Source organism: Aethalodelphis obliquidens, unplaced genomic scaffold, assembly GCF_003676395.1.
Source record: "Aethalodelphis obliquidens isolate GAN/ISIS:26980383/991018 unplaced genomic scaffold, ASM367639v1 scaffold5, whole genome shotgun sequence".
Classification (NCBI taxonomy): Eukaryota; Metazoa; Chordata; class Mammalia; order Artiodactyla; family Delphinidae; genus Aethalodelphis; species Aethalodelphis obliquidens.
This window is the reverse complement of record NW_020837949.1, coordinates 31,624,132-31,644,555: the sequence shown is the minus strand read 5'-3', so window position 1 is coordinate 31,644,555 and position 20,424 is coordinate 31,624,132. Positions and strand designations below refer to the sequence as shown.

Genomic DNA, 20,424 nt, shown 5'->3' with positions numbered 1-20,424 from the left:
GGAGAGGAAATCTAAATCCTGGGGCTCCATGTGGGCCTCTGTGCTTAAGACACATACCACATCCAGACTATCCAGTCAGGTGGATGCTGGAGGGTGGGAGGGAATGCCTGACACTCGCCTGGCTAAGAGGTAAAAATGCATCCATCAGTCCACAGTTCCTACACACTGTGAGGATGGCGTAAAGATGGCAACAAGAAGGCCACTGCCTGACCAGAGGACTGTGGGACTGCCTAGAGATGACCTCTAGGATGGTGGAAATAAATGTCTGGAAGACAGGTAAAAAGCCAGGTGTGAGATCTGGGTTTGGGAAGAGTTACTGTAGAAGCCACAGTTAAAGCTGAAAGACTGGATAAACTCTTAAGAATAGGACTAAGCAGGGGCTTCCCTGGTGGCGCAGTGGTTGAGAGTCCACCTGCCGATGCAGGGGACGTGGGTTCATGCCCCGGTCCGGGAGGATCCCACATGCCGCAGAGCGGCTGGGCCCGTGAGCCATGGCCGCTGAGCCTGCGCGTCCGGAGCCTGTGCTCCGCAACGGGAGAGGTCACAACAGTGAGAGGCCCGCGTACCGCAAAAAAAAAAAAAAAATAGGACTAGGCAGCTAGGAAGGAGCATGGGAGTTGCTGAGGGTTAAAAAACGAAAGAGAAAAACCAGAAAAACAAAGAGAAAGCCTGGTCATCAAATTCAGAAGGGAAGCAAGGAAGGAGCAGTGTTCTAGAAGCTGAGGAGGAGTCTGCATTAGAGTCAACATGTTAAACAACCCAGAAAGGCTGAGTAAGAGCATGAGTGACAGGAAGCCACTGGCTTGGGCAATACGTAAGCTAGAATTATCATCTACTCAAAACACATAATCCGCCAAATAAAGAATCTGTTTGAACGAGAGCTTCAACAACTAGCCGCTCAAATCCAGACACTCTCCCTAATCTATTTCTGCGGCAGGAACTTGACATGTCAGAGTTCTCATGACAGAACACAGAGTTTCACTAAGAAACTCTTCTATCCACTCACCCTAAGTGATGAAAACAAGTTTATCCTCAGTGATGAGTTCAACTTCGGAGCAGTCACAGACCAGCTTTAGAGAGAGCTACTCTTGTTACCAAACACTAAATGGTGATTTGCATAAATTGCTTAAACATTGGGAAAAAGACCAAGAACCTAGTGGAAAAAGGACTGATTTGGGAATCTGGTCTTCTATGAATTGACCTTGGGGAATTAGTTACACTATTTCCCAAAACTTAATTTTTTCATCAGCAAGGCAAGGCAGCTGGACTAGATGAGCTATGTGTCTTCAAGCTCTGAAATCCCACTTTTTTTTTACATTGAAAAACACATGGAAACTGAAGTCATCTTCTTGGGTAACAAGGGTACTACTACCTTATGCGGATTGGACACATATATGCTATTGCAAAGAGAAAAAAAACATACACCTTTTAAGCTCTACTTGTGTTCAGTGTAGAATCTCTTCACCCACACAATGATTAACTCAGAACTGTCATTTACTTTTTCAGAAAACTGGTCTTAGCAACTTAGTTGTGAATGGATTACCTCTATGGAGTCAGCCAGGATATAAACACTGTATTAGGCAAAGGATGAAAAATATTTTGCAATACCCATGACTGACTAGGAAGGCAGGCCGCACAAGTAACGAAACCAGGCATTCTGGGCTTCATTTCCAACTTCTATCTATTAATCCCTCCAGGGTTTAAATATCCTAACCATAAAATGAAGAGGTTAGCCTGGAAGATGACATATCTACTCCAGGGCAAAAAAAAAAATCTATTATTTTAATTTATTATTTTTCTTTGCAGTGTGTGGATGTGGTCAGTCACGTTCACTTTCTAAAATCTCTCTCTTCTTGTTCAAAATTTATCTTAAGCTTCTTAACATAAGAGAATACAGAGAGAGTCATATTACACGTGAGAAAGAAATCCTATTTCCCTTTGCTCAACGATGACAGAGCATCCACGTTGCCAGGGGCCTGGGAAGCCATGAAGACGCCATCCTCGGCTCTAAAAACACCAGGACTTATGAGGAGTTCATAATGAAGGAGTTGAGTGGCAACGCAAGCCCCCCACCCTTGCAGGGTAACTCACCCTGGAGAGTGGGCTCCTCTCTCTGCCTAGCATCAGAGGGTCAGTGGCTGAACATTCTAGATCAGTGATGCTCAGGTTTTGTTTTTTGTTTTGCCTTTTTTTTTCTTGCCTTCAGGTTGAGTGCATGAACAACCTACCGCTGTCAGTAACCTCTTGCATTATCCTCAGATTTTCTTGAAGGGGGAAGTAAATTGAGAACTACCCCTTCCATGTACCTTTCCTCCATCAAATGAGATTCACTGTCTTAGATTAACTATGCATTTTCAAATTTAAGCTTTCATATTTTACATCTTTGTCTTCCAAACTTTTATGTCAAATGTCATTGCCTTCCATTCAAACCAATATATATATATATCAAGTTCACAGAATTTCTGTAGGTTTTTTCTTTTAAGGATAAAATAGGAGTAAACTACTACTAGCAAGCAATACCTCCACGTTGAACTGAATCATGCCTTTCTCTCACTAAAAAAAAAACCCCAAAGTCCAAAATGAACAGCTTCTGCTCTAGATCATAACAACAGGAAGTTACCCAACCAAGAGCTCCAAATGCACATTTCTAGCTATTTCCAGATATCTCCATCTGGTTGAACATATCCCAGAATTAAATTCAGCATGCTTAAATCCACATTCTATCTTCTTTTTTTTTTTTTTTTTTTTTTTTTTTTTTTTTTTTTTTTTGCTTTTTGTGGGTCTTTGTTTTTTTGCGTGGGCTTTCTCTAGTTGCGGCGAGCGGGGGCCACTCTTCATCACAGTGCGCAGGCCTCTCACTGTCGCGGCCTCTCTTGTTGTGGAGCACAAGCTCCGGACACGCAGGCTCGCTCAGTAGTTGTGGCTCGCGGGGCTAGTTGCTCGGCGGCATGTGGGATCTTCCCAGACCAGGGCTCGAACCCATGTCCCCTGCATTGGCAGGCAGATTCTCAACCACTGCGCCACCAGGGAAGCCCCACATTCTATCTTGATCACAATGACGCCTCTTCTTTTCTCTTTCTGAGAATGTCACTATGATCCTTCTATTTAGCTCGCTCATTTCCTGTATCTAATCTGTCTTCAATTCTTGGACATTTGTACTCCGTGATCTCTCTTAGTATTTCTACCACTCCCATCATCTTTCACCTAGTCTCTCCCCTGCCACCAATGTTTTCATAATCCCCAGTCTTCTAAATGTTATTGCTAAGTCTATCAATCTAAACTACAGAGCTGATTCTTTTGCTCCTTTGTACAAAACCTTTCAATGGTTTTACTCTGACTAGTAAATAAAGCTCAAACTTCTTAAGACATCACTGAAGGCCGGTGCCATACTGTGGAACTTCTCACTACTCTTCATTAGCTCAGGTGGAGCTGTTACCCACCTCCCTACTTCTGGTCTGTTCCTACTGCTCCCTCCATCTGAACTACTCTCCTCTCCAGTGATGGGTGACAAATTTAACCCACCCTGCAAGACCAAAATCGTTTCCATCTCCTCCAGAATGAGCCATTCCTGAGCCTAATATTCCGCAACTCTGCTCTCTGAAATACGTGCACTCTCTCTTCCAAAAAATAAAAATTTGCATTTTTGTACTGTTCCAACCACGTGTCTATTACCCTTGTCTTAAATTTTTTGAACTTCTCTTATCCTACACTTGTCTTGTATCTTGCACCCTTGCCACTGAACTAGGAGTTAACTAATCGCATAAATGATTCCTGCAAATGTTAGCTGACACGATGCCTTGCACTCAGGAGCTTCCTGATAGATTTTCATTGTTAAAGCAATATTATTGCTCAAGTGATTTAAATAGAAAAAGAAGCATGAATGGATGGCTTACTATTTCATGTTATTTCCTTAATAATCAGAATCTTTCTCTCCTCTAACTGACGAGTGAAATCTAGAATGCCCTCTTATGTATCATAAGACAGCACAGGTAGGGCTAGTGAGGGAGTTCAGAGTACAGGACATGTGTACTTGAATCCTGGCCCTCCCTCTAACTCATGGCATGGTCTTGGTACGGAATCAAACAACCCTGTGGACTCTATCAACATCCAACTTTTCCTCTAATTTGACATGAGATAAAATGTCTGGAATTACTCCCACATTTGTTAACAAACTCCAAACTGATTTTTGTGATTAAGTCACATATACGCTTGGCCGTAAATATCTGCTGGACAAAAAAATGTTGGTTTGTACTGGAAGCGGATCATCTCCTGCAATGGTACTGCTCAGTCCCCAATTATACAGGTGAAACACACTCAGTCAATAGCAGACAACTTCGCCACTCATCAAATTACAACTGTGTAATGAGGCCAGCTGCTACCAGACACACCTTAAAACCTTTTGAAGCAGCAATATGGGCAGCAGTCCAGCCTTTGCTGTTGGCGTGGTTGATGAGGTCTGCAGGAACAACAGGCTTGGATGTGCCCTCACGACTCTCTTCTCCTCCGTCCAAGTCAAAGACGCCTGACTCGGGCTCCTCGTGCAACGAGTTTCCACGAGCTGGGGCCCTATGGTACATGAGAAGCTTGAGGCTGTCCACATTACCAGTGTCCACAGCTGCATGAACTGGTGTCCAGCCATCCTGAAAATAAAACGACCGGGGGAAAGGGTTGATTACAACATCAATGTTGAGAACTGTGTTATTTAAAGTTCACCTCTACATGTTCTTGGGCATGGACCACTGAGCTGGGAAAATCAGGCTTCCGATCCTGAATATCATAGATGAGCTAAGTTCTCAGACCACTGTCAATTAGTGTATTTTCCATTGCTATGACTCGTGTTTGCTATTTGGTAAGAATTTCCTCTTAACAGTTGACCATCTGGAGTGAACAGGTACTGCCCAGGATGGTAACTAAGCATTATATATGGTAAAACAAAATCTCAATTTCATATTATGAAAGAGAATGAACTTTAGCATAAAGATTTTTTTAAATTTATATGCAAATATAAAGTTACCAGTACTGTACTAAATGAATGCTGTTATAAGCCAGTTTTACCTACAGGGAAGAGTCCTAATTCTAGTTATCTTAAAATTTTATGCCACTGATTTCAGAAGGAAAGATTCTAGATAACAGGGAAAAGGCAGACATAAAGGAAAAACAAAGTCAAGTAACTTCATGAGATACCTATCAGCCTCTATGGAGCTCTCTGTGACTGCAGCTGGATATTGATAAATGCAAGCTTAGAAAATGCTCCAACTGAAACGCTTGGGCCCATTCTCTAGAACATATTATAATTTGAAGCCTCAACCGTCCACTTAGCTGGTTGCTAGAGCAGACTCACAACTCTTTCCTAGCACAGTGGTTCTCCAAGTGTGGTCCCCTGACCAGCAAGCAGCATAAGCACCACCTGTGAACTTGTTAGAAATGTAAACTGTTGAGCCTCATCCCAGACCTACTGAATCAAAAATCTCAAGGTTGGGGCCCTGCAATCCGTTTTAACAGCCATGTGGGCAACTCTGCTGCACTAAAGTTTGACAAACACTATTCTAGGGGAAATCCTGATCCTCTCTGTAGTCTCTCATTTTTATATAAAGATAGGTCTGCCTTCTACTCAGGTATCCACCTTCATTAGATTTTTAAGACTTTCATAAAAGAATTGAGAATTATTTCGGTGATACGTATTTTGGCTTCATTTTATTTTCCCTTTGGCCTATTTTTTTCATTTCATTAAAAAAATAACAGGGAGAAGAACAGACAATAAATGGTAACCATCTACATTTAGACTGAGTCATCTGATCACTTGCTAAAGCTCTCACTGAATGATGTGGCTTTTTCTCTAGTTCTGTACTTCATATCAAGGGAATCGACTTGGCTAACAGCAGACCATGGCTGGGCAGTAGCTGGAGTACCATATAGTCCTCCGGTGTACCCCAGGCAGATAAAGTGTTTCATGGCTTGTTCTTTGTTGGGCTGTAGATACCTTAACATGGGTATCAGCCTTAATTAGGCAACAGAGTGTAAGTGTTCCTGACCTTCCTTAATTTATATTACAAAGGCCATGCAGTTACTTCTGAAAAATTTAAAATCTTTCATTCTCCTTTGATTTCTTATTAAAAATCATGAGAAATAATTATTCCCTTAAGATCCTTTATCAATTCTGCTATTTATCTCTGTACTTTGGAGCCTCTGTACTTCTAACGATTTCATTCAGCTTATCAACAACTAGCTTGAGGGCATGGATTTCTGTGTTCTCTAACTTACAGGATGTGACTTTTTATGTTGAACTACTTATTTTTCATTCAGATAATGATGTAAAATTCATTCCTTTTTCATATGTAAGGCAGAATTTTATAATGAATGTGTAATAACACAGATTTCTTAAATAAAATATATAAAACAACATGAATCTGGACTATTTTCTCAGATTTTCAAAAAATAAATAGGAAATATATTAAAGAAAAAAAGCCCTTGCAATAGGACTCAATGGAAAATGTCTATACCTAGCTTATATCTCTGGTTATACCATTAATTGTTTGTTTTCTTCTGAGAAATTAAGAAAATCCAAAATCTAAGAGTGACCTTAAAGTAGGTAATGCACCTTTTTATCCTAGAAAATGTTAAGGGTGTTTCCTATGAAATGGATGCACAGTATAGTCAATTCTCTATTAACAGAAGAGATCCAAGGTTCAGATAACCTTTGGAGATTAAGATGTCTACACTTGTCTTTCATCAGGAATATCCTGGAGGGTAGTGATTATTACACTTTTCACATTCTGGGAAGCTGAAAAAAATAAATAAATAAATTCCTGATCCTAGTGAAGAGTGGGCTCCGTTAAACCCACCAGTCCTTAGATGGGCCCCCACTGGAGAAATGCATGCCAGTGTACGAAGGCTGATTTCTTGGTCCTTAAATCTATCATGATAGGTTGATGAAGACCAGTTTGGGAAGCTGAATTGAGAAGTTTGTTTCAAATGCATTTCTGTGTGGCTGAGCCAGAAGTATTATCCAAGGACTCTTCTGTGGATCAGACTCCAAATTTCTTCCGTTTCCAAGTCCCTGACTTCACCTGTGCACCCTGTATGGGAGGTACCAGAACTGTGTGGGATGGAGTCAACAGCTACCTCAGCCTGTTAGGCTTCAGAGTGGGTTTCCATACACAGTGCTTCAAGTTCTGACTCAAATTAGACAATGACCTTGAACTCTGTGAGGTGTTGCATAATCTTAGCAACAATAAATGTCAGTCCTGGGAAGAACAGTGAGCACAAATAACCTTCCTCTAAGTACTGGCAATGGGCACTGTCTTGCCACAAACTCCCTCCTGTTTACACATACTACAAATGAGCACTACTGTGGACAGTGACGACGACCTCGATGACAGCTGACCTTTGTCCATTGCTTACAATTCCCAGGCACTACACCAACTACCTTTAAAAAGAAAGGCTAATGAGCAAGCTTCTAATAATCAGATGCTCAAACAAATAAGACAATGTCCTTACCCAATATCCTCAAAGCAAAACAAAACAAAGCAACTGTATTTCGAGCTGTAGAGTTTGGAGACGTATTGTAAATTATAGGACAAAACCCAACATACAGGTACTCACTCTGGTTTTTACACTTCGGTCAGTTCCAGCTTCCAACAAGAGTTTAATACATTCGTTATTTCCATTTTTACAGGCCAGGTATAGAGGTGTCTGTCCTCCATCAGCAGCATGATTAATATTAGCATCATATGCAATTAATAATTCTACACACCTAAATGCAAGATTATGATTAATTACATACAAACTGGGTTTGATTTCTGAAGTACCACCTGACCAAGATATTAAATAGAGAAAATAATGCTAGAGCAATTCTGCATCTTTATTTACATGAATTATTAAATATATGTATCAATTATTCCTGGTCTTATTACATAGATACTGTTTTTAACAAGCCTGGAAGATGTATTTTAACTACTCCCATGAAAATTTAAAATAGCAGCTTTGATCAAGTGTGAATATGTGGTTTATGACAGTTCTCTGCAACCAAACTGTGAAAGTAGTCCTTGGAATATGTTTAACTGTGCTTGACATATATATTATTTGTGGTTCAAAATAGTTTGAACCTTGAAAAAAGTCAGGCTGCTGAGTCATTTTGAGATTTCCACTTGAGAAAATAATTAAAAATAGCACAGACAGCAGGGCACCATTTGCCTCCACTATAAAAGGAAGTACGGAGACAGAAAAGGGCCATCTTGGGGAGAAAAGACAGCAGAGGCTGTCCTGTCTCCTGAAGTGGGGCTAGTTTATGAGGAAAAAGACACAGCTAAGCAGAAACACATTGCCCTGAGAATCAAGAAGGAAAGCAATGAGGTAAATTCAAGACTTCACGGCACTTAGGAACTAACTTCAGTTTGCAAAATTAGATGAGAATAAACTTAAAAAAGAGTGATAAATCATCGAATTAAGAAGGAACTCACATCTTTGTTTCTTTGCTCAGATGCATGTTTTTTTCTTGGCTTCCCTTGGCAACATCTGGTTTGTTTATGCATATTTTTAAAATAAGTTACGTACTAATGTGTATCTAATACACATTTAAATTAATCAAGCCCCTGCATTTCACCAGGGTTCTCCCTTTTTGCAAAACCATCCATGCCTCTGTTCCCATGACTGTTATACTATCCAAGCAAGTGGCCCTACAGATTGCAGGCTGGCAGTAAAGGTAAAAGTGTAGCCCAGGAGAAGAATCTCTCTTGGAGGACTTAGGATACATGCAAAAAGTAGCAGCAAAATCAGTAGCTCTGATCCTCAACAATAAACTCAGGGTGATGAGACAAGTTAGACACACAGAAAAAAAAAAAAATACTGTACTTTATGGATGCATTTTGAATTTTTTAAAATTTACCTTTAGGACTAGTAACATTAGTGTAAAAGGTAAAACCCGTACTTCAAGAATTCTGAGATTTGTTAAAGGAAACATTTCTATCAGGATGGTAAAATAAAAAAGTTGAACACAGGTTTCATTCTCCAGAGCCTGCCACTTCATCACAGGCAAATAAAGCAATTTAGCTATATTCTATTTTATTATTAAAATATTACTTGATTTTAGAAAGTTATATCTATAGTCAACTGACTTATTAAGCTACTGAAGAAATCACTGCTAAACTTACGTATATTTTACTTGATAGGCTCTTTTTGGTTTTGTGCTGTAATTTCTTTCAGTACGTAAGCTCTGCTTCAATTTTTTTTTAATGATAAAACAAAGTGAATAATTGGGATTTAATACTGAATAAACTGCCAGTAGGAAGCTATAAGAGTATTACAATTAATATAATTCTATGTTTTACGTTTAATGCCATCGCACATAAAAAAGGTTTTTAGGTTGTGGTGGTGGAAAATAGTGAACAGCAAAGTGTTTAACAATCTGTTATATAACCACATACACAGTCGGCTGACCTTATCTGCAGGTTTCACATCTGCGGATTCAACCAACCCCAGATGGAAAATACTTAGAAAAAATCCTAGGAAGTTCCAAACAGCAAAACTTGAATTTACCACATGCTCGCAGCTATTTACATAGCATTTACATTGTATTACGTATTATAAGTAACCTAAAGATGGTTTAAAGTATACGGGAGGACATGCGTGGGTTATATGCAAATACAGCACCATTTTATATAACGGACTTAGAGCATGCTCGATTTTGGTATCTGTAGGAGGTCCTGGAACCAATCCCCCATAGACAGGAGGGATGACTTTATGTTGATATGCTAAAAATAATCTTCTTCGGAAGCAAGTTCATTCACATGAGGTTTGGAAACAGCATATTCCTCTTCTTCATTTCCCTCATATACAAACATCTATTATTAAGAAAAGCAAATTTAGGAAACTTTCACAAGCCTCATAAATAGCCTCATCCACCAGAGGGCAGAGAGCAGAAGCAAGAAGAACTACAGCCCTGCAGCCTGTGGAACAAAAACCACATTCACAGAAAGGCAGACAAGATGAAAAGGCAGAGGGCTATGTACCAGATGAAGGAACAAGATAAAACCCCAGAAAAACAACTAAATGAAGTGGAGATAGGAAACCTTCCAGAAAAAGAATTCAGAATAATGATAGCAAAAATGATCTAGTACCTCGGAAAAAGAATAGAGGCAAAGATCGAGAAGATGCAAGAAATGCTTAAAAAAGACCTAGAAGAATTAAAGAACAAACTAACAGAGATGAACGATACAATAACTGAAATGAAAACTACACTAGAAGGAATCAATAGCAGAATAACTGAGGCAGAAGAATGGATAAGTGACCTGGAAGACAGAATGGTGAAATTCACTGCTATGGAACAGAATAAAGAAAAAAGAATGAAAAGAAATGAAGACAGTCTAAGAGACCTCTGGGACAACATTAAACGCAACAACATTCACATTATAGGGGTCCCAGAAGGAGAAGAGAGCGAGAAAGGACCAGAGAAGATATCTGAAGAGACTACAGCTGAAAACCTCCCTAACATGGGAAAGCAAATAGCCACCCAAGTCCAGTAAGTGCAGAGTCCCATACAGGATAAACCCAGGAGAAACACACCAAGACACATAGTAATCAAATTGGCAAAAATTAAAGACAAAGAAAAATTACTAAAAGCAGCAAGGGAAAAACGACAAAAAACATACAAGGGAACTCCCATAAGGTTAACAGCTGATTTCTCAGCAGAAACTCTACAAGCCAGAATGGAGTGGCATGATATACTTAAAGTGATGAAAGGGAAGAAACTACAACCACGATTACTCTACCCAGCAAGGATCTCATTCAGATTCGATGGAGAAATCAAAAGCTTTACAGGCAAGCAAAAGCTAAGAGAATTCAGCACCACCAACCAGCTCTACAACAAATGCTAAAGGAACTTCCCTAAGTGGGAAACACAAGAGAAGAAGAGGACCTACAAAAACAAACCCAGAACAATTAAAAAAATGGTCAAAGGAACATACATATCGATAATTACCTGAAACATGAATGGATTAAATGCTCCAACCAAAAGACACAGGCTTGCTGAATGGATACAAAAAGAAGACCCATATATATGCTGTCTACAAGAGATCCACTTCAGACCTAGGGACACATACAGACTGAAAGTGACGGGATGGAAAAAGATATTCCAGGCAAATGGAAATCAAAAGAAAGCTGGAGTAGCTATACTCATATCAGATAAAATAGACTATAAAATAAAGAGTGTTACAAGAGACAAGGAAGGACACTACATAATGATCAAGGGATCAATCCAAGAAGAAAATATAACTATTATAAATATATATGCACCCAACATAGCAGCACCTCAATACATAAGGCAACTGCTAAAAGCTATAAAAGAGGAAATCAACAGTAACACAATAATAGTGGGGGACTTTAACACCTCCTTACACCAATGGACAGATAATCCAAAATGAAAATAAATGAGGAAACAGAAGCTTTAAATGACACAATAGATCACATAGATTTAATTGATATTTATAGGACATTCCATCCAAAAACAGCAGATTACGCTTTCTTCTTCAAGTGCGCACGGAACATTCTCCAGGATAGATCACATCCTAGGTCACAAAGCAAGCCTCAGTAAATTTAAGAAAACTGAAATCATATCAAGCATCTTTTCTGACCACAACGCTATGAGATTAGAAATGAATTACAGGGGAAAAAACGTAAAAAACACAAACACATGGAGGCTAAACAATACGCTACTAAATAACCAAGAGATCACTGAAGAAATCAAAGAGGAAATCAGAAAATACCTAGAGAAAAATGATAATGAAAACACGACGATTGAAAACCCATGGATGCAGCAAAAGCAGTTCTAAGAGGGAAGTTTATAGCTATACAAGCCTACCTCAAGAAACAAGAAAAATCTCAAATAAACAATCTAACCTTACACCTGAAGGAACTAGAGAAAGAAGAACAAACAAAACCCATAGTTAGCAGAAGGAAAGAAATCATAAAGATCAGAGCAGAAATAAATGAAATAGAAACAAAGAAAACAATAGCAAAGATCAATAAAACTAAAAGCTGGTTCTTTGAGAAGATAAACAAAATTGATAAACCATTAGTCAGACTCATCAAGAAAAAGAGGAAGAGGACTCAAATCAATAAAATCAGAAATGAAAACGGAGAAGTTACAACAGACACCACAGAAATATAAAGCAACCTAAGAGACTACTACAAGCAACTGTATGCCAATAAAATGGACAACCTGGAAAAATGGACAAATTCTTCGAAAGGTATAACCTTCCAAGACTGAACCAGGAAGAAACAGAAAATATGAACAGACCAATCACAAGCAATGAAACTGAAACTGTGATTAAAAATCTTCCAACAAACAAAAGTCCAGGACAAGATGGCTTCACAGGTGAATTCTATCAAACATTTAGAGAAGAGCTAACACCCATCCTTCTCAAACTCTTCCAAAAAACTGCAGAGGAAGGAACACTCCCAAACGCATTCTATGAGGCCACCATCACCCTGATACCAAAACCAGACAAAGATACTAAAAAAAAAGAAAATTACAGACCAATATCACCGATGAATATAGATGCAAGAATCCTCAACAAAATACTAGAAAACAGCATCCAACAACACATTAATAGGATCACACACCATGATCAAGTGGGATTTATCCCAGGGATGCAAGGATTCTTCAATATATGCAAATCAATCAATGTGATACACCATATTAACAAATTGAAGAACAAAAATCACATGATCATCTCAATAGATGCAGAAAAAGCTTCTGACAAAATTCAACACCCATTTATGATAAAAACTCTCCAGAGGGGCTTCCCTGGTGGCGCAGTGGTTGGGGGTCTGCCTGCCAATGCAGGGGACATGGGTTCGTGCCCCGGTTCACATGCTGCGGAGCGGCTGGGCCCGTGAGCCGTGGACACTGAGCCTGCACGTTCGGGGCCTGTGCTCCGCAAGGGGAGAGCCCACAACAGTGAGGGGCCCGCATACCGCAAAAAAAAAAAAAAAAAAAAAAAAAAAAACTCTCCAGAAAGTGGGCATAGAGGGAACCTACCTCAAGGTTCCAACCAGGTTGATTCTTTATAGGAACCAACATATAAAGGTCATATATGACAAACCCACAGCAAACATCATTCTCAATGGTGAATAACTGAAAGCATTTCCTCTAAGATCAGGAACAAGACAAGGCTGTCCACTCTCACTACCATTATTCAACATAGTTTTGGAAGTCCTAGTCACGGCAATCAGAGAAGAAAATGAAATAAAAGGAATACAAATTGGAAAAGAAGAAGTAAAACTGTCACTGTTTGCAGATGACATGATACTATACATAGAGAATCCTAAAAATGCCACCAGAAAACTACTAGAGCTAATTAATGAATTTGGTAAAGTTGCAGGATACAAAATTAATGCACAGAAATCTCTTGCATTCGTATACACTAATGATGAAAAATCTCAAAGAGAAATTAAGGAAACACTCCCATTTACCACTGCAACAGAAAGAAAAAAATACCTAGCAATAAACCTACCTAGGGAGACAAAAGATCTGTATGCAGAAAATTATAAGACACTGATGGAAGAAATTAAAGATGATACCAACAGATGGAGAGATATACCATGTTCTTGGATTGAAAGAATCAATACTGTGAAAATGACTATACTACCCAAAGTAATCTACACATTCAATACAATCCCTATCAAATTTCAATGGCATTTTTTACTGCACTAGAACAAATAATCTTAAAATTTGTATGGAGACACAAAAGACCCCAAATAGCCAAAGCAGTCTTGAGGGAGAAAAACAGAGCTAGAGGAAGCAGACTCCCTGACTTCAGACTATACTACAAAGCTACAGTAATCAAGACAATATGGTACTGGCACAAAAGCAGAAACATAGATCAATGGAACAAGATAGAAAGCCCAGAGATAAACCCACACACCTATGGACAACTAATCTATGACAAAGGAGGCCAAGACATACAATGGAGAAAAGACAGTCTCTTCAATAAGTGGTGCTGGGAAAACTGGACAGCTACATGTAGAAGAATGAAATTAGAACACTCCCTAACACCATACACAAAAATAAACTCAAAATGGATTAGAGACCTAATTGTAAGATCGGACACTATAAAACTCTTAGAGGAAAACACAGGAACACTCTTTGACATAAATCACAGCAAGGTCTTTTTTGATCCACCTCCTAGAGTAATGCAAATAAAAACAAAAATAAACAAATAGGACCTAATGAAACTTCAAAGCTTTTGCACAGCAAAGGAAACCATAAACAAGATGAAAAGACAACCCTCAGAATGGGAGAAAATATTTGCAAACGAATCAACGGAGAAAGGATTAACCTCCAAAATATATAAACAGCTCATGCGGCTCAATATTAAACAAACAAACAACCCAATCCAAAAATGGGCAGAAGACACAGACAGACATTTCTCCAAAGAAGACATACAGATGGTCAAGAAGCACATGATAAGCTGCTCAACATCACTAATTATTAGAGAAATGCAAAGGCAAAACTACAATGAGGTATCACCTCACACCAGGTTAGAATGGGCATCATCAGAAAATCTACAAACAACAAATGCTGGAGAGGGAGTGGAGAAAACGGAACCCTCTTGCACTGTTGGTGGAATGTAAATTGATACAGCCACTATGGAGAACAGTATGGAGGTTCTTGAAAAAACTAAAAATAGAATTACCATATGATTCAGCAATCCCACTACTGGGCATATACCCAGAGAAAACCATAATTCAAAAAGACACATGCACCCCAATGTTCACTGCAGCACTGTTTACAATAACCAGGTCATGGAAGCAACCTAAATGCCCATCAACAGACAAATGGATAAAGAAGATGTGGTACTTATCTACAATGGAATATTACTCAGCCATAAAAAGGAACGAAACTGAGTCATTTGTTGAGACGTGGATGCATCTAGAGACTGTCATACAGAGTGAAGTAAGTCAGAAAGAGAAAAACAAATATCGTATATTAACGCAGGTATGTGGAACCTAGAAAAATGGTACAGATGAGCCGGATTGCAGGGCACAAGTTGAGACACAGATGTAGAGAACAAACGTATGGACACCAAGCAAGGCAAGCGGTGGGGGGATGGGGGTGGCGGTGGGATGAATTAGGAGATTTGGATTGACATGTATACACTGATGTGTATAAAATTGATAACTAATAAGAACCTGCTGTATAAAAAAACAAACAACAACAAAAAAAAAAGAAGAGCAAATTCAGGATCCTACTTTGCATTTAAATTCTCAAATATGTTTAGCTGAATTTATTTGCCAATGGATCTTAAGCACTAGTTTACATATTCAGCCAGAACTAAAATATGTGTGCAAATTATAAAGAGGCTCTTTTCATAGGAAAAAAAAAAAAAAGAATTAAGAGCATCACTTACTTGAAATGTCCCTGAGCAGCTGCAGCACACAAGGGTGTGAAGCCATTTTTATCAGCAGCATTGACTTGGGCTTCTGCATTCAGCAGCAATCTCACACAGTCTATGGATTTTAATAGAAAGCCATTTTAATTCCCCACTTAGTCATGATGAACCAAATTCTGTACGAGCTGTAGACAAACACTAACCCCAAGGGACCTCTCTGATGCACAGCTCATCTGACAATTTTTTTCAGGGCCGCTGTGAGACTCCACAGACTGTTATAAAGGGAAAGCGGCCCCTTTCCCCCAGGATTGTAATACCCCAGTCACCAACTAAGACATGACTTCTTTCTCTTTTTTTTTGGCGGGACGGGGGGGAGAGGAGCTGCTGATGAGTGAAAGGACCGTCATATGTCAGAAAATGTTTTATCAGATTTTCCCATCAGTCAATCCCCAAAAATAATACTACTGGATGGAGAACAAAATCCATTCACCACATTGATATACCATTCTTTGTATTTAAATAGTTAAATTCTTACCTTATGATGTTTAATTTAATCTCTAAAATGCTTTCATGTTGTGGTCATCTTATACTTAACTCCCTGAATGAAGATCAAGGAGAAGCCACACAAAGTCATCAGACTCCGGCAAAAATAGCACCTAGACCTCACATTCCACGTGTTATTAACTACACTGAATTTCTTTAGAGAAAATTCCCACAGTACTTTGGAAGAAGTACTCCAAAATACTTTTAAAATAAGGAGCTATCATCTTGTAGTTCACTAGAATCTTGCATGTAGTCCACTCGAACAGAGAGAAGCTCTGAAAACTTCCAAGGAAGCCACATTATGTGAATTATCCAAGGATCACATGGCTTACATATGCAATACTATTTGACTTTGTTCTTGCCATCGAATCATCTCTTTATCTGCACTACTGTATGTTTTAGTATATTTGACTCTAAGATTTGCTTTTCAAGGAACAAGATTAATTCCCCGACTTCATCGATATGTCGTTTATAATTGTACAACCTCTCTGTTCTCTTAAAAAAATCCAAATAACTATAAATTGTTCCAACTACAGAACAATTTCAGACCCATGACCTTTCCTAACTACTCAAACTTTCCCTCACTGCAGCATGTGCTAAAGCCCTAAGGCTTTGCTTTCACAGACACCAGCTATTTCTAACAAATTAGAGCTATTTTGTCCTGGCCAAAGCGATAACATATGGGGGGGCTTTATTTGAAAATGTCCTTTACAGTTACTAGACCCCAAATTTCTACAAACCGAATACATTTCATTGTGCATAAAACAGAGATGACTTTTTGCTATCTGCAGTAAAAGTTTAGATTATTACGGAACTGTCCAATTTGGATTTTTAAAATGCTTATAAAATCTTTAAATCATGTAAAAAAGTAATTTATTCTACCTGAAAGAGAAAATTTGAAACCTAAATTCACCTTTTGCTCATAACAGTGGTTACAGGTGCTTTTGATTCTGCATCCTTTTGCAAGAGGGTGATACAGTGAGGTGAGATGCCACCATCTTACCTGTATGTCCATCCTTAGCAGCAGAATACAAGGCAGAATGGCCATCTTCACAGGAGTAATTTATGTCCAGTCCTTCTTCATTAAGCAGCATTGATAATAAAGTGACATTTCCCTGGGCAGCAGCTTGCTGAAGAAGGGTGGGCCTGCCAGCCAGGGGGGCAGGACCACCACTCATTAGCAAAGGGGTTAGGGAGGGTGACCAGCCTGTGGGTTAAAGTGACCCTAGTTAGAGAGTAGGAGCAAGGTCAAGAGACAGATATTACCCACTCCTTTCTGAATTACACACACACAGACACATGAACATGTACCCCTAGAGGATTACGTGGTTTCTAACATTATCAATCTGTTAATATTTACTTTAGCATAAATCTGTACTGTTATTTCAATCTTGTATCTACTGTTAGTTAAATTAACATACATGGTGACAAATTATTTTTAGTCATCAGTCTTGCACAGATAAGTGTTAAAGGGGTGATTGGTTTCAGGAAACTAAGAAAGCTGTCTCGATTTGAAAGTTCAAACGCCTCCTCAGGGTTTCAAAACAATTTGAATTTTAAAATTATGTACAGATTTCCTCAATTTTGGGTATCAACTGATAGATATCTTTAGGTATAAGATATAGATAATTCTAAAAAATAGAAATTTTCCTTTTTCTACAATGTTTCCAAGGTACTTAATATAAATTTTACATAAACCACTGAGATGGACCAAATACTGTCAAGGAATCTATTTACATTCCTTGAATTCCCTTATTTGGGAAGAAAAATAATGGGCAGCCAACTTCTATTCAGTGTCAAGAGCTAATAGAAGCACAACATATATAGACTATACCAGCACAAATATTCAATACACAATTTTGAAGACTATGTCATCTGGCCATCTTCACATTTTGCACCAAAAACTTTTCATCAGCCACAGAACAGAACACTCTACCATAGAGTTTTAACAAAAGTCATTAAGAGTTATCACAGAGATTTCTCATCAGTATTTAGCAGCTTTAGAAGAGAATCTGTTAAGTGTGTGAAGTCGGTTGCATATAGCATGGAAAATTTTCTGAATTCTTCCTTGATCAAAAGGCTGTAAAAACAGTAAAGTAAAAATGTTTATTTAACATGATATATAGGTACTTAGTGTATTTTAGGCGTAAATACAATTAACTTTCAAAATAAGTCATTTTTATTTCTTCCTTATGGAGCCCCCAAAACCTGAAAGTTGGTGTGTATATGGGGCATATGTGCACATATTCACTCCTGGGGTACACTTTCTACCTCTGTCTGGTAACATTCTCTGTAGTAAGATACAATAGTGGAGCTTTTATATTCCCTGCACCTTGGTAACAGGATAATATTCTAAGTACATGGGTGTTATATTAATATGTAATAAACTCATAATTGAATCTTGAATTATTGGCCTTAAATTATTTCACTAAGTATTAAAAAAAGTGCATATCAAAGTATTTCTCAGTATTTTAAAGATTCTTTGGGGAAAAAAAAGCAGTTTCTACAAATGAAACTGCTTATTAAAAACTGGATATTATATCTTCAGAATCAATTATTTGGGTCTCTGAGTAACTTATTGCTTTTACCTTATTAGACTGCAATAACATAAAATTCATTGCTCACAAAATTAAATATTTATCTAAACTTTACGATATTTTCCCATTGATATTCATTAGCTCTTCTTACAAAAGTAAGATTTTTTACTTCATACTTACAAGAAGGCTCCTCTCTGATAACATTTTACCTTTTGTATTTTCTTAAAAACAAAGAAACAAGCCCACAAAAATTAAATCAGTACTTATTAGAAATAGATGATAAACAGAGAAATTATAAACACCAAGGTATGAAACCTTGACTGCAAAGCAAACACAAAAGCAATTCAAACGCATTGGCACTGTGGTCCTCTGTGGAATAGGAGGGACTGTGGCTCATGCTCAGTCAGTCTGTCTATCTGTCTCTCTCCCTTTCCTCCCTCCCGACCTTGACCCCAGTCCCCTTTCTGTCTCTCCCTCTGTCTGTCTCTCTCAATCCCTCTACCTCACCCCAGGGGTCTCAGTTCTTGACACCCTTTTAAGAATATCAACTGGTATATATTAAATGGTTTCCTATTCTTTTGGGTTTTGTTTTCATTTTTCTTTTTTTAATACAATTCTAGACTTTGGGGGACAATTAAAATATAAATATATTTTAACTTTTTTAATGGAAATAGTCCATTATGGAGATAATTTCCTGGGAAACTCCATTTCTAATGTTAAGCTATCTTAAGACAAAATATTTTATTCAAAAATTTTCTCAATCTCTAGACCACTCAAGAGTCTTACAGTTCTGTTATACAAAACTCCAGAAGAATATATATCAATTTTATTTTCTTATTTTAAATACACTTAATAATCTTTTAAAAGTGAAAAATGCTTTATAAATACCAAGTATTCTTAAAGTTTAACTACATTTTTTTATCTCCACTATCATTTCAATTTTCTCCAGCACAGGCAAGCTTAAGTTATTATAATAAATCCTGCTATAAAGATGGGAAAAATAAAACTTCACCATGAGAGTTTACTGTTCATTTGAAATTCCGGACAATGATAAAAGTGATAATATTTAGTTGACTGGTTAAGTAATGGTTAAGTAATGATAGAACAGACCTGCAGTCATACAGCTACTTTAATGATGTTAGAAAAAGGTCATTCAGCTTTGCAGTATCATGTGCAAACATTAGTAAAAGTGAGCATCTGGCAGAACGTGCAGTGATGAAGGGAACAGACAGAACATGCAATGGCAGAGGAGTGAAGAACAGCTTCTGGCATCAGCTTCAGAGTGTGGAGAAGGTTAATCTCATTCATAGCTCAGATCAATCTCGTTTTCTGACTTAGCCTTTAAGCCAATTAAACATGGAGGATAATTTTTTAAATACATGTTTACCTAAGGAAAAAAATCTGAACCAAATTAAATAAAATGTATCAAATAATAATTTTTTAAAAAAACAGAAACAACGCTTGCAAGGGTATGGAAACTCAGTTGCCTGGGGTGATTTCTGGTTTAGGCTTCTGTTCACCTAACAATTAAAATGTGTTCATTTGACAAGGTCAGCAGCAGCAAGAAATTCTAATTTGTTTATAATTTTAAAGGTTATTTAAAAATTTAACATTTGGCTATAACACTGCTAATCGAGTTAGAGTAATTTACAACACAATTCATTAAAGTGGTATCTTTCGTCATTGCAATTCTCCTCAGTGCTTTCATTTAACCATAATTGTTTATCATACATATAAGGTGACATAGAAACAGATTTTTAGAGTTTGAAAGATCATGGGATCTAGATTTCCAAAGAGGGAGAGGTAGTGAGATGCTATTTGAAAAATTCAACAGGCAATTTTAATACATCTTTTTGGTTTGGAACTATTATTACTTTTTTGGTTCAGTGCTTTCATTTTTAGATGGAAAAACTAATAGCTCAGAGAGAATTTGCTCTTTAGGGTAATACACAGCA

At 38.0% G+C, this 20,424-nt stretch overlaps 1 protein-coding gene across 1 annotated transcript in view; it reads right to left on the bottom strand.

The window, feature by feature from the left end:
• LOC113618178 (cortactin-binding protein 2) overlaps positions 1–18,075 on the bottom strand; it is a 75,738-nt gene extending 57,663 nt beyond the window's left edge. Inside the window, exons 1-4 of the mRNA XM_027102095.1 lie at positions 16,936–18,075; positions 15,408–15,507; positions 7,603–7,753; positions 4,389–4,640 (exon numbers count right to left, since the gene is read on the bottom strand). Coding sequence (XP_026957896.1) covers positions 4,389–4,640; positions 7,603–7,753; positions 15,408–15,507; positions 16,936–17,110 — 678 coding nt within the window. The 5' untranslated portion in view covers positions 17,111–18,075. The remainder of the gene's footprint in view (positions 1–4,388; positions 4,641–7,602; positions 7,754–15,407; positions 15,508–16,935) is intronic.
• Positions 18,076–20,424: the final 2,349 nt, after the last annotated feature.